Source organism: Dryas octopetala, chromosome 8 (genome assembly GCF_963921425.1).
Source record: "Dryas octopetala chromosome 8, drDryOcto1.1, whole genome shotgun sequence".
Taxonomy (NCBI): domain Eukaryota; kingdom Viridiplantae; phylum Streptophyta; class Magnoliopsida; order Rosales; family Rosaceae; genus Dryas; species Dryas octopetala.
In genome coordinates, this window is record NC_141373.1 from 1528719 (window position 1) to 1548496 (window position 19778).

At 37.4% G+C, this 19778-nt stretch overlaps 5 protein-coding genes across 5 annotated transcripts; 1 reads left to right on the top strand and 4 right to left on the bottom strand.

Moving 5' to 3' along the window:
- Positions 1–6713: 6713 nt before the first annotated feature.
- On the bottom strand, positions 6714–7425 carry STN1 (Nucleic acid-binding, OB-fold-like protein). Its single transcript, XM_086255294.1, has one exon. The coding sequence runs from the start codon at positions 7239–7241 to the stop codon at positions 6747–6749; it is 495 nt and encodes a 164-aa protein (XP_086111420.1). The 5' UTR covers positions 7242–7425; the 3' UTR covers positions 6714–6746.
- Positions 7426–7772: 347 nt separating this feature from the next.
- On the bottom strand, positions 7773–9866 carry LOC147275786 (Protein kinase superfamily protein). Its single transcript, XM_086253236.1, has 7 exons — positions 9732–9866; positions 9458–9544; positions 9255–9368; positions 8877–9167; positions 8676–8789; positions 8287–8359; positions 7773–8169 (listed from the first exon to the last, which is right to left on the bottom strand). The coding sequence occupies exons 2-7, from the start codon at positions 9518–9520 to the stop codon at positions 8132–8134; spliced, it is 693 nt and encodes a 230-aa protein (XP_086109362.1). The 5' UTR covers positions 9521–9544; positions 9732–9866; the 3' UTR covers positions 7773–8131.
- A 133-nt stretch (positions 9867–9999) lies between these two features.
- Positions 10000–10885, top strand: LOC147275787 (uncharacterized). The gene is made up of 2 exons (XM_086253237.1): positions 10000–10313; positions 10416–10885. The coding sequence occupies exons 1-2, from the start codon at positions 10181–10183 to the stop codon at positions 10808–10810; spliced, it is 528 nt and encodes a 175-aa protein (XP_086109363.1). The 5' UTR covers positions 10000–10180; the 3' UTR covers positions 10811–10885.
- A 142-nt stretch (positions 10886–11027) lies between these two features.
- Positions 11028–14358, bottom strand: HMT2 (homocysteine methyltransferase 2). Its single transcript, XM_086253235.1, has 7 exons — positions 14112–14358; positions 13140–13196; positions 12836–13065; positions 12403–12532; positions 12092–12295; positions 11624–11695; positions 11028–11440 (listed from the first exon to the last, which is right to left on the bottom strand). The coding sequence occupies exons 1-7, from the start codon at positions 14280–14282 to the stop codon at positions 11276–11278; spliced, it is 1029 nt and encodes a 342-aa protein (XP_086109361.1). The 5' UTR covers positions 14283–14358; the 3' UTR covers positions 11028–11275.
- Positions 14359–14607: 249 nt separating this feature from the next.
- On the bottom strand, positions 14608–18147 carry LOC147275789 (serine/threonine-protein kinase 52-like). The gene is made up of 6 exons (XM_086252965.1): positions 17330–18147; positions 16694–16815; positions 16219–16427; positions 15941–16115; positions 15598–15732; positions 14608–15232 (listed from the first exon to the last, which is right to left on the bottom strand). Exons 1-6 carry the CDS (start codon positions 17664–17666, stop codon positions 15026–15028), a joined length of 1185 nt encoding a protein of 394 aa, XP_086109091.1. The 5' UTR covers positions 17667–18147; the 3' UTR covers positions 14608–15025.
- Between the last annotated feature and the right edge of the window lie 1631 nt (positions 18148–19778).

The following is a 19778-nucleotide window of genomic DNA, read 5'->3' on the forward strand; positions in this document are numbered from 1 at the left end:
AGACAATGTAGGACACCTAGAGAGAGAGAGAGAGAGAGATAGAGAGAGAGAGAGTGAGTGTGTGTGTGTGTGTGTGTGTGTGTGTGAGTGTGGTTGTCTCTAAGAAAAACCTCGTTATGGGTACAGAGCAAAGTATCGAATTTGAAGAGAATAAAGTGAGAGAGGAAGGAGAGGGCTTGGCTCTCTGTGTCGAGGCTTTTTACCCCAAATCCAAGGCCGACCCAGCCCTTTGCTTAGGGACTTGGGGAAGGGTACTGGGGCTTTGGATGTATTTTGGTCACCCACCCACACCCAACACCCACACTGCCCTGCCCGGCAACCCTTTCTCTCTCCTCTAAATTCTGCCCACGGTCAGCAAAGTTAGGTTTGATCTAATACCCAAGAAGTAGTAGTAGTACCCACTCTTCCATTTGGTCTTCTATGAGTTAAAAAAGCAGTTAAAGAAGAACCCAAAAAAATAAAAATAAAAAGATAAAGGGAATAATGCATTTGGGAAATTGGGAGTTTGTTTCCCTTTCTGTGCTTCTTCTTTGAAAAATATTTTCTGATTTTAATCTCTTGGTGTATGTATGTGGCAGTGTGTGACTGACTGGGTCTACTTGGTTTTACTTGATCTTTAAAAAATGTGATTGTGTTTGCACAATTGGTAGGAATGTTTGGATGAAATTTTTTGTATAGGTCAAGACTGTTCCCCCCAATGTGGGTTTTTGTGCTTGCTTTGAGACATCCACAGCCAATAGCCATAGGTTGTTTTTATAGGCTTTCATAGAGGGGAGGGGATATGTTTGTATATAAGCAATTAAGGGCTGCTTCTCAATCTCCAATGTATTTTCATTGCTGAGGTCTGGGAGATTGGAAGAATATTTGTGGTCCAACTTAAGAAGAAGCATTGCATCTCCTCAAAACCTTCAATGGTTGGTTTTAAGTTGAACAATATGTCACACTCTGCTATGCAAAGTTGAGGCCTTTTTTAATTTGACTCCTTCAAGACTTGTGTCCAGGGGGACCATGGCAATTGCCCCAATTTTTGGGGTCTCATTTTGAGGAATTTCAATTTGCTATAAGCTCACATTCATATCTCATGCTGTATGAATAGTGTTTGTGGAAATGCCTATGTAGAAACAAAATATATTTGTTTACACAAACATAGGATCTTGTTAGGGCATTGAGGGTCCTTAATTTTAATTCAACTCAAACACGACCCACGCGATCTCATAGGCTTTCACGTAAGTATCTATCATAATAGTTTAATTAATTAATACTTAGCTTGAACAAAGTAATATCTTGGATTAAGCTCTCCGAGCTTGATTTCTTTAATTGACTAATCTTAATACACATGCTACATGTGGGAGACTGTGTCTGCTTCCCTTACCATACTCTTCATTTGTCATTTTTCAAGGCACTTTGCAATCAATTAGCATATTATTTAATATGTACTTTTTTTTTTTTGGTCAATATTTAATATGTACTCAAGGATTGAACTAGTAACTGCAAAACCACTCCAAGGAACTAGTACAGTCTTCATTCATCTCCCAAATGCCAAATGGGAATCCCTTACAAACCCCATTCAATCCACTAACCAAGTGAAGCTTCCACTACCATTATAGCCAATCGGTCCCCATTATATGTTGTCAAAGACTTGTCTATCAAAGGGCTCCCTTTTCAACCAACGTGGCAGTTGCCACCCCATTATGAGAGAGAGAGAGAGAGAGAGAGAGAGAGAGATCCATATGTCCTTCATCATATATAGGCATATAGCTAGCTATGTAATTTAGCTATATATTGTGAGCTTGATTAGGTGGTTGGCAATTTGGCATCATGCTACTTTTGTTTGTACCATGCCATGTTAAGATAATAAGATTCCTTAGGAATCAAATGATCTCTGAAGCATTAATTAGACAAAGCTTACATCACATTAAAGCTCTTAGAAGTTTAGGACTTTCATAACCACATCTGGTCCAATTTATTTGTTAATACATAAAACTAGATCAATTGTCAAAAACTAATCGAGCACATGTAACGTCTCATGAATTTTACAAGACAAAGGAAGTTCAACTCAAATTTTTCATAAATATTATAAGTTAAACTGAATTTGGTAATCTATGTTTTTCATGAAATATAATGACGTGGTATCACGATTTTACTTGAATTTTTGTCTAGAATTTATTAAACACAGTTAAGTTTAATGGGACATCTTGTAGGATTTGTGTTGAAAATCATGAGACACTGTTCTGTATGAAAGGTTTTCTTAAGCAGTAGAGTACATATACAATTCACTTTGAGGAGTGTAGGACCCTACATAACTTTGGTTAATGCATGTCTCAATGGCATCACTCTGAAATTGTACAACAACATGAGGAAGAGCTGTGTCAAATTAAAGAAAGAGTTATGGACTAAAGGCCGGGTGAAGAGACTCTACCCTACAAGTTGAATGCTTTCATATCTACAGTGTCTAGTAAAGATAATTTTTTCTGTGTAACCGATACATCGACTATGTGGTGTAACCAATTTAGCATATAAGAGTATTATTGGACGACATGTTTATCTTTCCTAAATATAATATTAATAACATTCATTCATATTATAAACATTCATTCATATTATAACACATATATTAATTACACAACGTGACGGTATATCGATTACACCAAAATATGTATCACTGGTGAGGACTATTTCATACAAATTTATCATCAAAGTGGGATCTAAGAGGACACCATATAATTGGATTCAGCTATCATTTTATTTTATGAATGTGGATATATGATTCCCAATCACCTTTCTTTTACATGGGCTTGTACCTTATCCCTTAGCAAAACGCCACGTTGACACATGCAACTACAACTCCAAATTATTAGAGACAAATTTAGTCCAATTCTACATGAAAACTGATACAAAGGAATCTCTCTACTCATACTTTTTGTGGTTCATGTCATGGCTGATTGTAAATGTAATTCACCCATATGTCTCATGTCCTACCATTCACCATCCCTGTTCTTGAAATTTTGTTCAAATTACCTCTTAACAAATATAACTTAGCAAATACAAATTCACAACAAGAGTTTAATTCTCGTTTTTCTCTCTTGGTTATCCCGCATTAAGATTTTCCGAAACTGCCTCAAGTATAAAAATTAAATGAGAATTAGGCAGACTCACGAAGTCACGAGGCAGTCAAAGGATGATCTTTGATTTGTACTTTGGGTAAAGTATCTTCTACTCTTGGAGAGAATTTGATTTTCTTTCTGTTTCTTTTGCTTTTTCAGCTTTAAAACCCCTTCTTAAGCCAACCCCTCCTCCAGTCCTCCCTCTTCAGTCTTCTCTTTTTTTTTTGGTCTAATCAGTCTTCTCTCTTCTCTTTTCCATGCACAGTTTTCATAACCCATTTAAGGTGTCAATTTAGGCTTTTTGTTTTTTGGGTATTTTTGTAATGGGCTTTGCTCTATTGTCATTTTCTTCACCATCTGCCAAAAGAAAGAGGTATTTCCAAAGCACCTCTAAGTCTGGGCCTTAAGTACTTGCTGATGTAGACTCTCTGTCCTTCGATTCTCCGACATGTATCGGTATATACACAGTATATAAATACATAATATCATCATTTGTATTAGCATTATAGCATACAGTATAAACTAGAAAGGATTCGTGGGTCGATCTCAGGAGGCATAAAGGCTTGGAGCCCAACTCACAACAAGATGTAAGTTTTCATATACCTATTAGGTGTTATAACCAGTTTATGTGTTATAATATGAGTGAATGATATTAATAATATACCCTACTAATATGAAAAAATATTGGGCTACAAAAATATTATACTGTCCATGTTATATCACGTGATGGTATATCGGTTATATCCTATAATTTTTCTTATTTTTGGGCTAAGAAAATATTTCAAACCAATACTAGGGAAAATATTCTATATCATGGAAGTATGGAACTGCATTACGAGAAATTATTCTGTATAACCAGTCTATTTGTTATAATATGAGTGGATGTTATTAATACTATACCCTACTAATATAAACACATTATCCAATAATACCCTTACACGTTTGATTAGTTATACCACGTAGCGGTATATCGGTTATACCCTATAATTTTTCCTGCATTACACTCTAGTCTCTATATATCTATTTCTCTGGTCACATAATTTAATAATGATACTTTTGTACTTGTGGAGCCAAATGAAACATGTTGCATCATATGCTTGTCAAATTATAAACTTGCTAACAAGGAGCCTCCTCTTGACAATTTAAGTTACAAGAGTGATGGCCCAAAAAAAAAAAAAAGTTACAAGAGTGATTTGTGGTTCTTGAAGTACAATGCCCCCAAGCGACTATATAGTAAATAAAATAGACATTGACTCTTTGATCTTGATGTGAAGTTTTTCACTTTTGTACAGCAAAAACCCACATGCTTCATTGCTTTGTATTAATTTTCATCCACTTCAGTGTCCTGGCTAAGACCCTGTCACTGTCCATCATTTTCCTAGCTTTTATCTCATCCATGTTTGCCCATCAAATCTTGAGGTCTTTGCCTATTTCTTCAGTTTTTGTCTTCCTCCCATAAAGGCATAAAGAATTAACTTTCTTCTATCCTAGCTTGATAATGGTCCTTCAAGCCTAATTAATCTGTTTAATACTTACTACCCAACAATCTTATTACCATCAAATTATATGTTAGACAGGTCTGCACACTGGAAAAGGTTTTCTGCAGAACTGGTTTTACTTACAAAGTTGTTTTTTTTGCCCCCATTTGACCCCCAAATTTGTGAGTGGTGAAATAAAGTTCTAAAACCTACCTACCATGATCAGATGTAGCCTTGAGTAATAAATGTTAGCTTCAAGCATTTCCCCAACAATGGGTATAATTACAGTGCAAGGTAGGATCGAGCCAAAATTTGCAGAAAAATCTTTCATAAACCCACTAGAGAATAAATTGGAAATGGGTCAGCAAGTTAAGAGCAAATTCATTAAACAGTAAGTCTAAAAACTGTGAAGCAATCCACAATGCCAATGCCATGCAAGAGTTACAGTGTGCCTAGTAAAAACATACTAGGACTGATATGGTAGCAAAGAGCTCATGTAAATTCCAATTTCCTTGACCATATTTCTATAAGGCATACATCTCTTTCTCCACCTAGTACCAATGAACATTAACTGCAGCAGTTCATAATAAATGGATTGCATGCAACCTCCACCACAGAGAATGGTACGGTGTGGCTCAATCATTATAATAGAGGTTGCTAAATAAATAACTATCCAGCAACAAGGACTAGTCAATTGCTTAGCCATAAATAAATGCATAGAACTTTGGATGGGCAATAAAGGAGGATTCTGTTATTGGTTTGGTTTGCCCCACAAGACTGGTGTATACATAATGGAGATTTTCAGTCAACATCACTCCCAAATTTGTAATGAATTGTTTTCTGTGGTTGGTTATTCTTCAGAAGCTAGTGTATGGAAAACCTCAGCTTCAGTGTGCCTTATCTTTGTAAACGTTTCACTGCCCCTAGTTTTTTACTGTACTGATAAATGCAAGCTGGGTTTATTTTGAACTGCTCATTGTCCCTCTCCAAATCTCGTTGAATGAACCATTGATAGATTGAAGAATGAGTATTTGTAAGATAGGCATACCACATTAGTCAATCAGAAACATTTCATTCATGCAAAAGCAGAGAAATCCTTTTGTTGGTATAAATTTTACTCAAGAATTCTGATGGGAACTCTTAAAATTATTTACCAATGAATACCAGTACATAAATCTCAAGCTCCAAATTAATTACTGTAAGTGTTAGGTTTCTGTCATTTCGACTATTGTAACTCCTCCTCAAACATTTAATTCAAAAACCCTATAACTACCTTTTGCTACCTATACTAATGGAAGGAACACACCAGAGCTATAAAGCTCCAAAACCCCAACTTAACTAGTGTCAAGGACTTGAACACTGTAATGATGACTTCCTCTATAAACAATTATAAAGCAACAACCATATATGTTAGGTTCCTGTCCATTTCACCAGAGTAACTCCTCTACCAAGTACCAATCACCCAAAGCACTCATAGGCAATCCCATCAACCTTAATGAGTGAGCAAATCAACACTCATTGTAGAGGAATCAAAGCCTCAACTTATATGCATAGAGATAGGCCTCTTCTGCATGACATAAAGGTATGTGAACGAGAGGAAATCAAATTGTTAGGTTTGTTGAAATCCCCAGATCATCAAAAGGTCTGAGGCTTGAACACATAAGTGAAGGTGAAGAGTCATGACTCATGACCACCTCTGTAATTTACAAACAGATGTTGCAGGAAGAAATCAAAATGTTAGATTTATTTCTGCTAACAATTATCAATTGCCACCCAACTGTATGCCCTACAGAATAAAGCTTCACCAACCAGCCAACTTCATCTATAACATAAATCATTACAATGGAACCTTGAACTTTGTCATGAGTTTTGAGTTTGGAAAGTACAAGTCCACCACCCATCACAGAAAAGCTGAAAATGATCAGAACCATCTTCATCATGGCCCTGAAATATTTGATTGACCAAATCCTGGTTTTCTTGTTGTCATATCTCATTTAAGTTATATAATTGCAAAACTGTCAACGATGTTCATCAAATGCAGAAGTTCATTTATTCATAGCAAAGTGAAAGCAATTACAAGCTATCCATAGCCACACTTGTTAACATTAACCAGTTTCAAACTTTACAAAAATGAAATTCAAACCCCATTTCACCAAATTAAACTCTACTTGCATGGAGGAACAACATTATAAACCTTTCGCGCCAACCTGATGCAATCCAACCAATGCAAAATCTCGGCATTGGGGTCCCTCTCAACCACAACATCCGAGACCGTGATCTGCGTAACACCCCTGTAGCTGGTGATTTTCCCGCGCACTCTGGCCACCACTCCGTGCTGGATCTCAGAGGCGAAACGTTTCGCCATTTGGGCAATAACTCGAACATCTGCTGGGTTACGGCGGGAGAAGTAGGGGGAGGCGTGGTGGTTGAGCCAGAGGATGCAGTTGACGCAGCCAGTGCCGTCGTCGATAGTAAACCTGAGGAATTTGTTGGGTTTGAGGTCACGGGACGTGACGGTGCCGACGGTCTCGGCGCGTGAGAGGAGAGTGCCATTGCGAGAGAAAATAGGGTCTGAGGAGGAAGAAGAGGAGGTTTGAGTGAGAGAGAGGAGGTCCATGGCCAAGAGTTTTACGTGGGTGTTGTACAGTGGGTGCTCCATCACTAACACTTCAACACAGATTATTCAAAATATGAAAGCTTTGAATTCATCAAACCAACAAAAATAAGAAGCTGTGATTGTAATCCATATACAAAGCATGGTCTGTTGCGATTAAAATCTTAGAATGCCAATAGAGGAAGTGGAAAACAAAATGAACAAACTATTTGGGTTCTCCTTTTCCTTTACTTTCTTGGCAATCAATCAAACCCCAAGAGTCCAAGACATTGACGCTCTACACCATGGGAAACAACCTTTGCTTATAAACTTCCTCAAAGAGTCAAAGGTCATTATATGTTTCCTCCACTTTGATCTCTTTTCACCAACATCTCTTATACTTTAATGATTTTAATCAATACCTGTGGAGGTCCACAAGTTAGGGTTTTTTTGGGTTGTTTTCCATGACGAAATGCTCAATGTTTTGAGGTTTGTTTGATCGTTAAGAAGAAAGAGGAGAGAGAGCTCACATAGTTTGATCAATTTTCTAACTTTGTACAATAAACTCCAAGCCCAAATAGTTTTTAGCAAATGAAGTCAAAATTAAACATTCCCTCTCTAATAGTTATGGCAAACCAAGTCACCTTGTTAGTATCCAATTGATTCAGATGTCTCAACTAATAATATGATGAAAATGGAAAAGAGCTAACTTAATTTTCAACTGAATTCAATGGTGGAATACATGTAAGTAACAAGGGGATGCCCATTAAATCAATGGTCGGTTATAAAATACATTCTAATAGATAAAAATTTCTAGGTTCCATGAAATGCTCATAATGCTCATATTCCACAACTAATCATCACACAAAGATATCGACTATATCTGTTGCACATGTCCCCTGCCAAAGATTCCCCTTTCTCTTATCCTCTAATATAGAGGATGGTGGGTGAACCTCTCATCCAACCATGGTGCGCTTTCGGCCTCGTTGTCTCACTGCAGAGGTTGTGAAGTAGTAAGAAAACTAAAAAGGAAGAAAAAAGGTAGCATAGAATAGAACTCTAAAGTCATATTCGGATGAGAAACAGACTGAGCAGGAGAGCAAGGTCACACCTTGAGCTAACTTGTTTAATGTGGACGACCACTGCTTTGAGGACTTCCGATAAGAAGCAAGTATCCGATCCATCTATACAAGAATGTGGGCATGAGAATAAATTTGATTAATTCAACTTGCTGTTTGCATACATTTGAACAAAGCATGAACCTTTTTCTAAAATGGGTAAATGGAAATGATGTATAGAATACATGCCAAGAACTTGCATATTAACTACTCTAAGAAGAATGTTTCAGGCAAAGACACTTTATTAGACTCTATTAATTCATTTTCTCAATACAACTACAATCTTTTCATTATCTTGAAAGAAAAATTATGAATTAATGAAAAGAAAGGCGGTCTTTTAAAAAGCAAACTTTAAGTAAAAAACAGAACAGGCTCGGCTTACCACATTGCCGCATGAAGAATGCATTGAGAGCAAAGCTCGTTCTAATACATACAAATCCACAGCTTTATCTTCAGGAAGGGTTGATGTACAGCTCAGACCGAAATCAATAACAACCTTGGAGAAGACAATTGTAAACATGATGCAAATTTGTGAAAGCACCCAAGCAAAATTGGATGAACAAAAGATAAGTAAATAACTCACCAGCTGATTGGTATCAGCTCTGATTAACATGTTAGATGTGGTTAGGTCTCCATGAATGAGCCCGCCATCATGTAGTTTTCCAATTGCCTGACCAATCTGCACTGCAATATCATCCAAGCGTTCTTCACCAACACCAACACTGCCACCACGCGACCCAAATTCAAGAAATATATCTTTGACAGAAGGACCCTCCACATATTCAAATGTAAGAGTATGCAGCAAAGAGTCCACAGCGTAGAGCACTGGAGTATAGACCCCAAGTCGTCTTGCTTTTGTCATGCACCTGGCCTCCTGCTCCAAAAGGTTGATTTAGGGACAAATTCAAAATGCGAAAAAAACAGGTTGAAGTGCAACAACTCATCAAAAAAGAGAACTGACCGCATTCAAGCGCCTGAGTGTAAGTTTTGCATCCAAAGATGGATGCCTGTACTTCTTTGAGAATCGCTCCTTGACAATAGACCTCCTTCCCACAAAGGTTGACTCAAAAACTCTCTTAAAAAGAGAAAAATAGGGAACTTTTTCAGTCCCAATTTATGCAAAGTTTACATACACATATGACATAACAGGTTAGAGGGACTCACAGCTTCAGCTCCTTGCTTCACCAGAACAAGGGAGCCATCAACACCATCAGCCTTAGTTTCCATCGCAAAGAATTGGGTTCAAATTTCCTGGACCAAATTTTCATGCAAACCATGAAAGGGTTCAGACTTCAGACAAACAGAACAGAACATACACCAAGATATAGCAAAAGATACCATTTTTGCATTATACATATTTCTACAAACCAATAAAGTTTCTAACTTTATATTATGTTTTCAGCGGCAATGGAAAATCAAACCAATTAACACTACTTACAAGTTGTTCGCCGCCACTGATTCGTAGACCCTCTCTGCAATTCTGCGAATTTGGAAGCCCTTCAAACTCAGCCCCTCGCTCCCACTCTTCGAACTGCCAACCTAACCCAAAACGACGACGTGGGAGGCACAACAATGAGCCAAAGAGTGAATAAAATTGAACTCGGGACTCGGGAGTGAGTCGAGTGACCAGTGAGTGAGAGGCTGCATGCAACGAGAATAGATGGGCCGTATGGCTTAGTGAGTGGGCCCGAAATTATTAATGGGCTTCAATAAGCTAAACCCATAACCCGAATATGGAGGATTACCATTTACATAGATGCGATACCATCTTTCATCTCTTTGTGAAGTCTAAACCAGTAAACCCCAACTATTGAAATTTGGGGGTTTCCAATTTCGATAGCCCCAGAACCCCTAATTCGGAGGTGGTAGACTCAATTCTTGTTAAGCATGAAGAGGGCAATGCCATGGAGTGATGAAGAGGGAGATTCCTCATCTGGTGAGTCGTCATCAACACATTCAGATTCTGAAACTAAATCCAGAGCTGGGCAACGCAAACCCTCCAAGAAAACAGCATCACAAGGTAAGCTTATGCACAAACCCTGTACAAAATTGCATACATGCACAATTACATAGTGGGTTTGTTTTGTTATTGTGAATTGAATTTGTTTTAGCTGCAATGCAGTGAAATCTGGGAAGCGAAGCAATGCGGTGGACTTTGAAGCATTGAGGCAACATGGGTACAAAGGTGGACCGTCTGTACTGAGTGTGCCCCCACCAAAAGAGGGCGAGAAGGAGCCAGACTGGTCTTGGTCTACTGGTAGAGTGGAGAACAAGGAGGGTCGTGGAACCAATGAGAGTGAAGAATCTTATGAACAACGAAAGAAGACAAGGGAGGCATTAGCCGCCGGGGAGGAGCTAGCGAATGTGCAGACCAGGAATGAGAAGAAGAACATTTCGTTTTCGCAGAAGGAGAAGAGGAAAAGAGAGCTTGGTCAGGCAAGCAGGGGAAAGAATTATGTTGAAGAAGAGAAGAGGTTGTTGAGGGAGAATGGTATCTACTCTGGTTTTGACGCTTAGAAATAGGTCTTACATTGTATTTGTATTGTGTCATAGAGAATGATGCTTTCAATGAGAATTTCTTGGTTTCTTGGATCACAGTCTCTTCTATTTTTACTATTGCTTCATTTTTCTGTGTATATGCATCTTTGTTAGTTTTGGCCATAGGGCATTAAACAATAAACATGTAGTTACTAATTGAGTACAAAATCAGACGCTCCAAGGAATTTTACAGGTGATTTTCCAAAATAAAAGTATTCTTGAAAGAAGTGGACCAGTGGTGTGTCAAAAATGAAAGATTTGCTCAGGCAAAAAGAGAAAAATAACATAATGTACATAAGTGGTCTATGTTCCTGCATGTATCAGTTCTCCAAAAATAGCCAAAAAGAACAACGCAAACTCTAGGACAGCTTATATCAGGTGTCCTAGACCTCTCCAATTCTTGCTCAAAAATCACACTGCTCTCTCTTTGTCAAGTCGATGTGATTACTGCTCTTGCTCAAGTGGAGCTGACTTGTTGGGAAGGGTCGTGTGTATGGCTCTGATAGTTTTTGGAGTTGTTCTGCAACAACCTCCTACAAGGGAAGCCCCTACCTCACACCATTTGTTTACATATGAGACGAAGTCTTCATCTGAAACCCCAGTATTTTGCTGCAACGAAAAATAAAATCACTATCAGCATTGGTGTGGCATACTCCACGAGAATACCATCCATAACGAATATTGGAACATTTATTGCTTCTACTTTGAATATGATAATGACAAAATTTATCATAAACATGATGCAATGTATTTCCCATGCAGTGCCCATGCAACCAAAGAATTTGAACTTACCACCCACACCTTTCGATCAGCATCATAACTTTCGCCACTATTTGGGTATACAATTATTGGTTTTGTAGCCACCTGAAATGATTATACATGAAAATAAGTGTAGGAACTCAAAAAGCAGCTCCATGTAGAATTGTAGTTATTCAGATATATATAAATGAAAAGAATCATATATCACAAACATTTTTTGATAGGACATATAACCAGAATATAACATATAAAAAAGGAGAAGGATATGGATATGGATAGTTTGCTGATTTTTTATTAAACAGTTAAGGATACCCGAAAATCTTAGAAGTTGGAACAGTAAATACAGTTTTAAAGTCACTGGAGGCAACATATGTGCTGTCACAACAACTGGCGCAAAAGTTGCCAGCTATCCCAGTTGAAACAATTTATGATTTGATCAATATAAGGTAACATTAAATAAAATTTATTCAAAATAAATAAAAATAGCCTAACTGATCATACCTTTGTAATTGATGTTATGAGTCCATGAATAAATCTAGGAGGAGTGCAGTTGATTCCAATGGAAACAACTTTCTTGCATGATTCAGCAATTGAGGCACATTCAAGCAAAGAATCACCACTAACAACGTTGACACCATCTTTAGAGTTGAAAGAAAACCACGCAGGAAGGTTCATACTTTCTTCTTCCAAAAGATCAGCATAAGCCTGCATGTATACCCAGCATGTATAACAAGATGTAGGCCTATCTTCAATTCCCTCTACCAACAAGAGATGAAGAAATTATATGTTATCAACAAGTTTGTGATCATTACCTGAGCTTCCAGCTTATTTGGAACTGTTTCAAATGCAATTAGGTCAGGACCTGATTCGGCTAGTACTTGGACCCTTCTCCGATGAAAATCTTTTAATGTTCCTAACGTAATAGCCTCCCCGTAATCTCCACTATCAAGGAACAGGCCCAAAAATTAATAAATTCTTTGATAGGAAAAATACATGTGAACATTGAATTGCCAAGTAGAGAACAATTCCCTTTTCATGCAAATAACAGTATAGAGGGTTATCTAACTTCATATTTCCAAGCTTTCTCTAGAATGAAAGGAGCACAATTGCTAAGGTTAAATCCTAGCCATGTTATCTCAACAATACAGTTAAAGGACCTGCGACTGTTTACATGTGAGCTGCTGGAACCAAAGCTAACAGAAATAACAGCTGACGCAATGAATTTAAAGAGCAGAACTGACTCACCTGTACTCAGACCCATCAGCCAAATAAGCCCCATAGCTCCCCACAGATGCCGCAACCAAGATGGGCCGATGCTTGAGAATTCTACCATTTATACTGTCATTACAGGAAGCTTCAGTACATCTTTTATAATAGATATCACGTGCCTCACGGGCAATTTCAACACTTTTCCTAAGCATGGCTTCACTCTCTTCTCTAGAAAAGCCTTTGGCCTCAAAACCTTGAATGGTGGCCTGAATAGCAATTAATACTTTCAATTTTATGGAGAAAGAAAATGAGAGAGATCATCATTAGTTAACTGGCTGACCTGATAAGATGCTGTGATTATGATATCTGCACCAGACTCAAGATAATCAAGGTGCACCTGGCTCCATTAAGCAACTCAATAAGTTATGCAAAGAAGGTAAAATGTAAAAGAGCATTGCAAGGGTCACCAAATGATATGGCAATGTCTCATTTATTCATTTGGGTACACTCTAAATTTCATTGATTTCTAACAGGTAAGAGACTAACATATATACTAACAAACCATTTGGTGAATAAAATTTAGGTGACCGTCGCATTATTGAATGTCAAATTGTAAGTTCACAATTTTGGTTAGTATATGAATCGAACTTCTATCATTGAACGCATCTCAAAGTTCGAACCAGCAATTCCCCTTCCCAGAAAAACAAATGAGTAGATATGCAAGTATCAGACACTATTACAGAACGAGGAAAGTAGAAAATGGCATTTTGAGTAAAATGCAGTAAGTATGCATTACCAAGGAAGTCACACCATAAAACAATAAAACAAGGGTATGTAGGTCCTGTTAGTTAATCAAGTCTAAGAATTAATTACAAGAAAAAGGCCAAAGAGAAGAGTAAATAAATAACTACTTAAATAAAAGTTGATTCCTGCACGCATCATTGTAGTTAAATTAAATATATGCATCAAAAGCTGTACTTAGCTTATAGAAGTCATCATTAATCATTTTCATTAGAAGTAACTCCAGAGACCCAGACAAATCTGAGAATGGTGGTCCAAATTCATCAATCCAAACAAAATATAATGCGAATTCCAGACAAGAAAGCTCAAATGGGTCTCAGACACGTTGTTCTCTCAGGGTGGACCATAAGTTGCACTCAAGCTAAGCAACTTGACAAAGTCCATTGCGCACACACACACACACGGGTACACCCACAGTACAATGAAACCAGAACACTGTAAAATTCCCCCAGAAAACAAAACTAGATTACCATAAACAAAACACCATAGCTAGAGAGAGGGTGTGTAGTACCCTGCGAATGAGGTGAGGGGAATCGAGGAGGCATTTGGCGCTCCAGAGAGGATCGTTGAGGTCTGCGCCGTGGCGCTCGAGCTCGGTGGCCAGTCCACCATCGACCACAGCGACGCCGCCCGCCTGCCGGAGAAAGTTCCTCATAAACGACGGCGTTTCGACGCCGGCCATATCCCGTCACAGACTCCGACTCTCAGTAACTGAAATCTGATCACTTTCGTTCAACACTCAACTGCGGAAAACTAATCCCGTGACGCGTAGCTTCTATTTATAGTTAGTGACAGACTGACAGGAGAACATGAACAACTCTCCGGAATTATCAAGTCGGCCCCTTAAGTTTTATACAATGCCATAAATGTCCCCACATTATTTAAACTTCCAACTTCTAAGCCTCCGTTTAGTTTGCGGATTTTTTCGTTTTTGTAAAAAATTTGTGGAATATAGACTTGAAAATGAGTATGACTGTATGAGATACTATGAAAGTGGGAGTTTGAAATCCTTCAAAGCTTGAACCATGAGACTTGCCCATTAATCCTCCATTAACATATTACCAAATGCTCCATGCATAGAAGAAATTAGAATAAAATAATTAAAACTGCCAGACCTTTTTCTTGGCTTACAAAAAACCATTAAAGCTAAATTGCAGCAAAAATGTGTCTTCCAAACTAATTAATTACAATAAAAATGTCTAACATTCCACTCTTCAATACATGGAGTGGAGTAAGAATGACGGAAGGAACCAGTGAACCACAAACAACACTATATGGCTTTCAAAAATGTTGTTTGTGCTTTATTCAGAAATGTTATATAGTTATTTAAAGATTGCCTGCAGTCCAGTGCACTGAACTGGTTTATGGTTCCTTAATTATCTGCACTGCACTGCACATCTATAATATGAAACAAAGATCAGTCGGTCAGGGGCCGCGAGGTGTGCTGAAACAGAAACAGCCAGAAGCCTGATCTTCAGGTATCATGCCACCTCCCTTGCTTGTATCTACTGCATACAAAAACTTCACTACCTCTTCCATGTCGGGGCGTTTCTCTGGGTTTGCATCCCAACATTTTCGCATGATGCTAGCAAATGCACTTGGACAGCATCTGGGGATTTCTGGTCTTAAATTCTGTCATCCAAATATGAGGAGTCATTGACATAAGGTGAAACAATTGCAGGACAAAGATTATGAAGTAATAGTATATGTTACAACCAACATTTGGTGATCAACAATCAACATTGTTAAATACCCAATATGAACAATTTAAGCATGGATATATGTTAACCCTATTCAAACAATCATTTGTTTGCTAGCTATCAGGGTTTGCTAGAAGTGAAAGTGATTTAAAAGATAAGCAAAACTGAGATTAGGTTCCATCTTAACAGGCTCTGTTAGAGGTACCAAGTTTTGCTGCATGAATTCCAGTACTTCAATATAAATGTGCAGTAAAGTTGACAAGGAACCTAAAGCATTGTGTAAAATGACAAACGAACCTGCCGCACTACAGCAGAGGAGACATCAGCAAAACTGAGATTGGGATAAGGCATGTCACAGCAATAGATTTCCCATAAGCAAATACCAAAACTATAGACATCGCATTTCCTGTTGTAAGGCTTACCATCAAGGACCTGCAGAAATTGCCATGTTAGAATCCTGTTCCAGCTTGCAGGAAAGGAGAATTGTAGAAATAAAAAAAACAAGAATTAGACTTCAAATCTTTAGCACAGAATTAAAATAAATGTGGCAATCTTTGATTAGAAACATAAGTGTCCTTTTATCAGGAAGCCTCCTTTATAATTCCAGATTTATCATGAGTGAAGAGAAATATATAGTTACCTCTGGAGCCATGTACCCAAGGGTGCCAGTCTCCCCAGTCATGTCCCTTGGGTTCTGAGCTTCTACTCGAGCAACGCCAAAATCAGCAATTTTCAAAGTTCTATGCGTATCCAGAAGCATATTTTCTGTTTTGACGTCGCGGTGTACAATCTTTTTTGAGTGAAGATAACTCAAACTGATAAAGCAGAACAAACAGAACAAAATTCATTAGTTCAAAACCCCACAAAAAAAAAAAAAAACTAAACTAAAAAACAGCGCAAGAAATGAACTAGACTCACCCTTTACAGAGATCCAAAGCAAGTTGAACCACAACCTTAAAGGCAAGTTTCTTTCTTCTATTCCTGATTAAAAAGTTCTTGAGTGTCCCACCTGCAACGTACTCAACAACAACACAGCAAGCTCTGGATGGAGGAGAATTATGACCATCACTTGATGTGCTTTTGTCAGGGATTTTAAGATTGGAAGTTCCCATTGAAGCTCCAACAAACTGTCACAGATTTATGAGTTGCAGTTTAAATAGAGAGATCTAAAACATATGAGAAAATAATAGTACATGAACATCATGTGAACCTGGAAAACCACATCTTGACAACATTCAAAAAGCTAAAATTGTCAGGATGCCAAGGAGGAGATAAGTTATCAACAGACAGCATCAAATTTTAATATGTGAAACTGAAAGAAACGATGTTGAGCTGTTATCTTGACATTACATCATGCATACTGATATGAAGAATCACTAGCTATAAGATTTACCTTTGGAATATTTGGATGGTCAAGCTTATGCCAAACAGCAACCTCTTGCTGAAATGACGCCCGAAGAGCAGCAGTTTCAGCAGCTGTGGCAATACCATCCTCCCCCCAATCCAATATCTTCACTATAATTTCAAGAATAACAGCAGGCAATGAGAGCAATATTGATAAATCAAAACAGGATCACCTTGTGCTAGGGGTACAATACAAAATTTAAATAAAACCACTTTCTTACGTTCTATAAAGCTGATAAATGAGACACAAGACTTACAGTACAAACGAACACACATGGAATATCTATGTTTGTATTTTATCTATACTTAGGCAAGCACTCATATGCATTGCTTTTTTTCTGTAATGAAGGCAATAAAGCAATATAATAATCGTCAAATATACTAACACCATAGCCCCCGCTAATAATAATTTGAAAAACAATCATAGATGATGGCCTACTGTCTACCAGCTCAAAACGTAAAATTCCATAATTCCATTTCATTTCTGGTGGAAATTCACTAAGAACCACTAAGCTAAGTTTGAAAATCTAAAACATGATGAATTAGTTATGCAACAAATCATGTATATCATTAAAACGCAATAAAGAAATGAATGGAAATCCAATTGAAGCCAGAAGCAAATTACCAGCAACATCTTGGCCATCATAGACACCGCGGTATACAGTGCCATATGTTCCATGAGCAATGACATGTCTTATATCCAATTTAGCCAAATCAATCTCCCACTCTTCCATCCGCGCATGCACGTCCCTCTCCCTCGACCATCCCCTACTCAAGTGCTTCTCCAGCTGGATATCCCAGCTCTTAAAATCAATCTGATCTGCTCGGAAAAGGACCTCTTTCTCAATACCTCGTAAGGCCTTCCCTTTGGTGTTGGACTTTTCAGAGGCAGTATTTTCTTCACTTTTGGGTTTTTCAGCAGTCACAACCTCTCCAACTCCCTCACCATTGCTTGAGTTCATTTTTATCTCTCAACTCTACTAGCCCAAGAATCAAAACTTAAAAAAACAAAACAGAGGAACCCAAAAAGTACCCACAATTCTAACAACACCCATGAATGAAAATCAACCCAATATTTTGTTTTTTGAAATGCAACCCAATATTTTGTTATTTGTCACTCAAATTCAAAACTTGATCACAAGGGCCAATCTTCCCATTTACAATCATGAAGAACAAAATAAAAATTTCCATAAACCCGCACTGAAATGAATTTTGACAAAAAACTGAAAACTTAAACTGCGCCCCACAAATCCGGGAGCTCAAAATCAGCCCTTTTCAGTGAAAACCCAGAAAAATAAAATACCTTTGAATACCAAGAAAACAAAATAAGAAAGAGACACCAATTTAAGTGGAAACCAAAATAAGAAAACAAAATGAGTTGGGTTGGGTATAAAATGCTTGATTCCGGAAAAAGGTAGGGTTTTATGGACGCCAATTTAAGTGGAAACCAATATTGAACCAATAGAAAGAAAGTAGGGAGAATCCAAAAAAGAAAATCAAGCAAAAAAAAAAAAAAATATATATATATATATATATACAGATTACAGACAGGTAGGAAAAGTCAGACTGTGAGAGAATTAGAGAAACAGAGTTTACGCGCGGGTGTTGGGGCGTAAATTAATTAATAAATAGCCAAACGACCCTTTCAAAAAAGAAACAAAAATCCCAACTTGATGCGGTGATATTTATTTACCTACCTTTTTAACGGATTTACCGGTATTTTAAGATTTCATTTCCTTCCTAGGATGTTCCGTAACTCCTATCGTGTAAATCACCAAAATGTCTTTTCTTGATCCTAAATCATGTCATCAACCCACGTAATCTTCTATATCACACGTGTTTAATATATCATGATATATCACAGGTGCCTCGTATGTATAAAATGAGTTCAGATTGTTTTTTTGTTTTTTGGTTATATCAATCGAACCCTTTCTAATGTATTTCTTCACATTCACTCACCACTTCTTAAAGATGATTTTCATCACAAACACATATAATATGTCACGTGACACGTATTATAAATATCATCAAATAAAATCATTTTTGATTATGTATGACAATTGTAAATTAAAATATAGAAAATCATGTGACGATGACAATGATGCAATCCTTTCCTTGCATGATTTTTATTTGATTATAAAGTACTTGTTTTTCTTGTTGGCGAAACAGCTAAGCTGGGGACACTAGTACATGTCAACTAAGCTTTGATTGCATCAGGCTAATTTTGTAGGTAAGAGCGTAAGACACGCAAATCAAAGGATCGTTCTCAAGGTCAACCATTTGATAAATGGAAATAAAGTATTTAAACTATGTTATCAAAAAAAATATTCAAAAATTGGGTAAAGAACATTAACAAGCAGCTAATTGGGTTTTAGTAGTCACCCATGCCATGGCATAAATATTCCATACCAAGTTCGTTACTACCTAAAGTTCCAAGTTTATTCGGTGGATAGCACATTCCTTGCAAGAAATACTCTCTCCCATTGTTGGATTGTTCAGCAATTTAAATTCTGATTTGGGTTAGATTAAGATCATCGGGTTATTTTTGCTTTGACTTTTAATTTTAAATGCATGAAAATAAAATCAGAATTCCTGGGCTTTTGTAATTTCCCCTACTATTTGTAATGATTTTGATTCTCAGCAAAGGCATATCTCTCTAACCTGAAGACAGATACCATGCAAGAGGTTCCTTTCTTAAAAAAATCATGCAACTTGTTATTTGATCTACCATTGATGCCAAATTAAATTAGCCGCATGCTGTAGTTGTCCTTTCTTGAGCGAACCTTAGGGGTAAGGATGAAAAAGTTCATTGGTTTGATTAAAAAATCAAAATTAATGGAAAGGACATTTTACTTTGACAAGTTTCTCTTTCAGCCTAAACAGCTTCTATCTCTTCATGAAATGCCTTCTAAAGTGATGGGGAAGCTACCAATTAGCTGTAATTTGGAAATTTTAAGATGAATCTTATGCAGCAAGTAAAATTTCAATTGCATTGTATCTTAATATCCGACTTCTAGAGATCTGGTACTATAGAGGTATTAGCTGGAAAAATAAAATAAAATAAAAAGAAACCC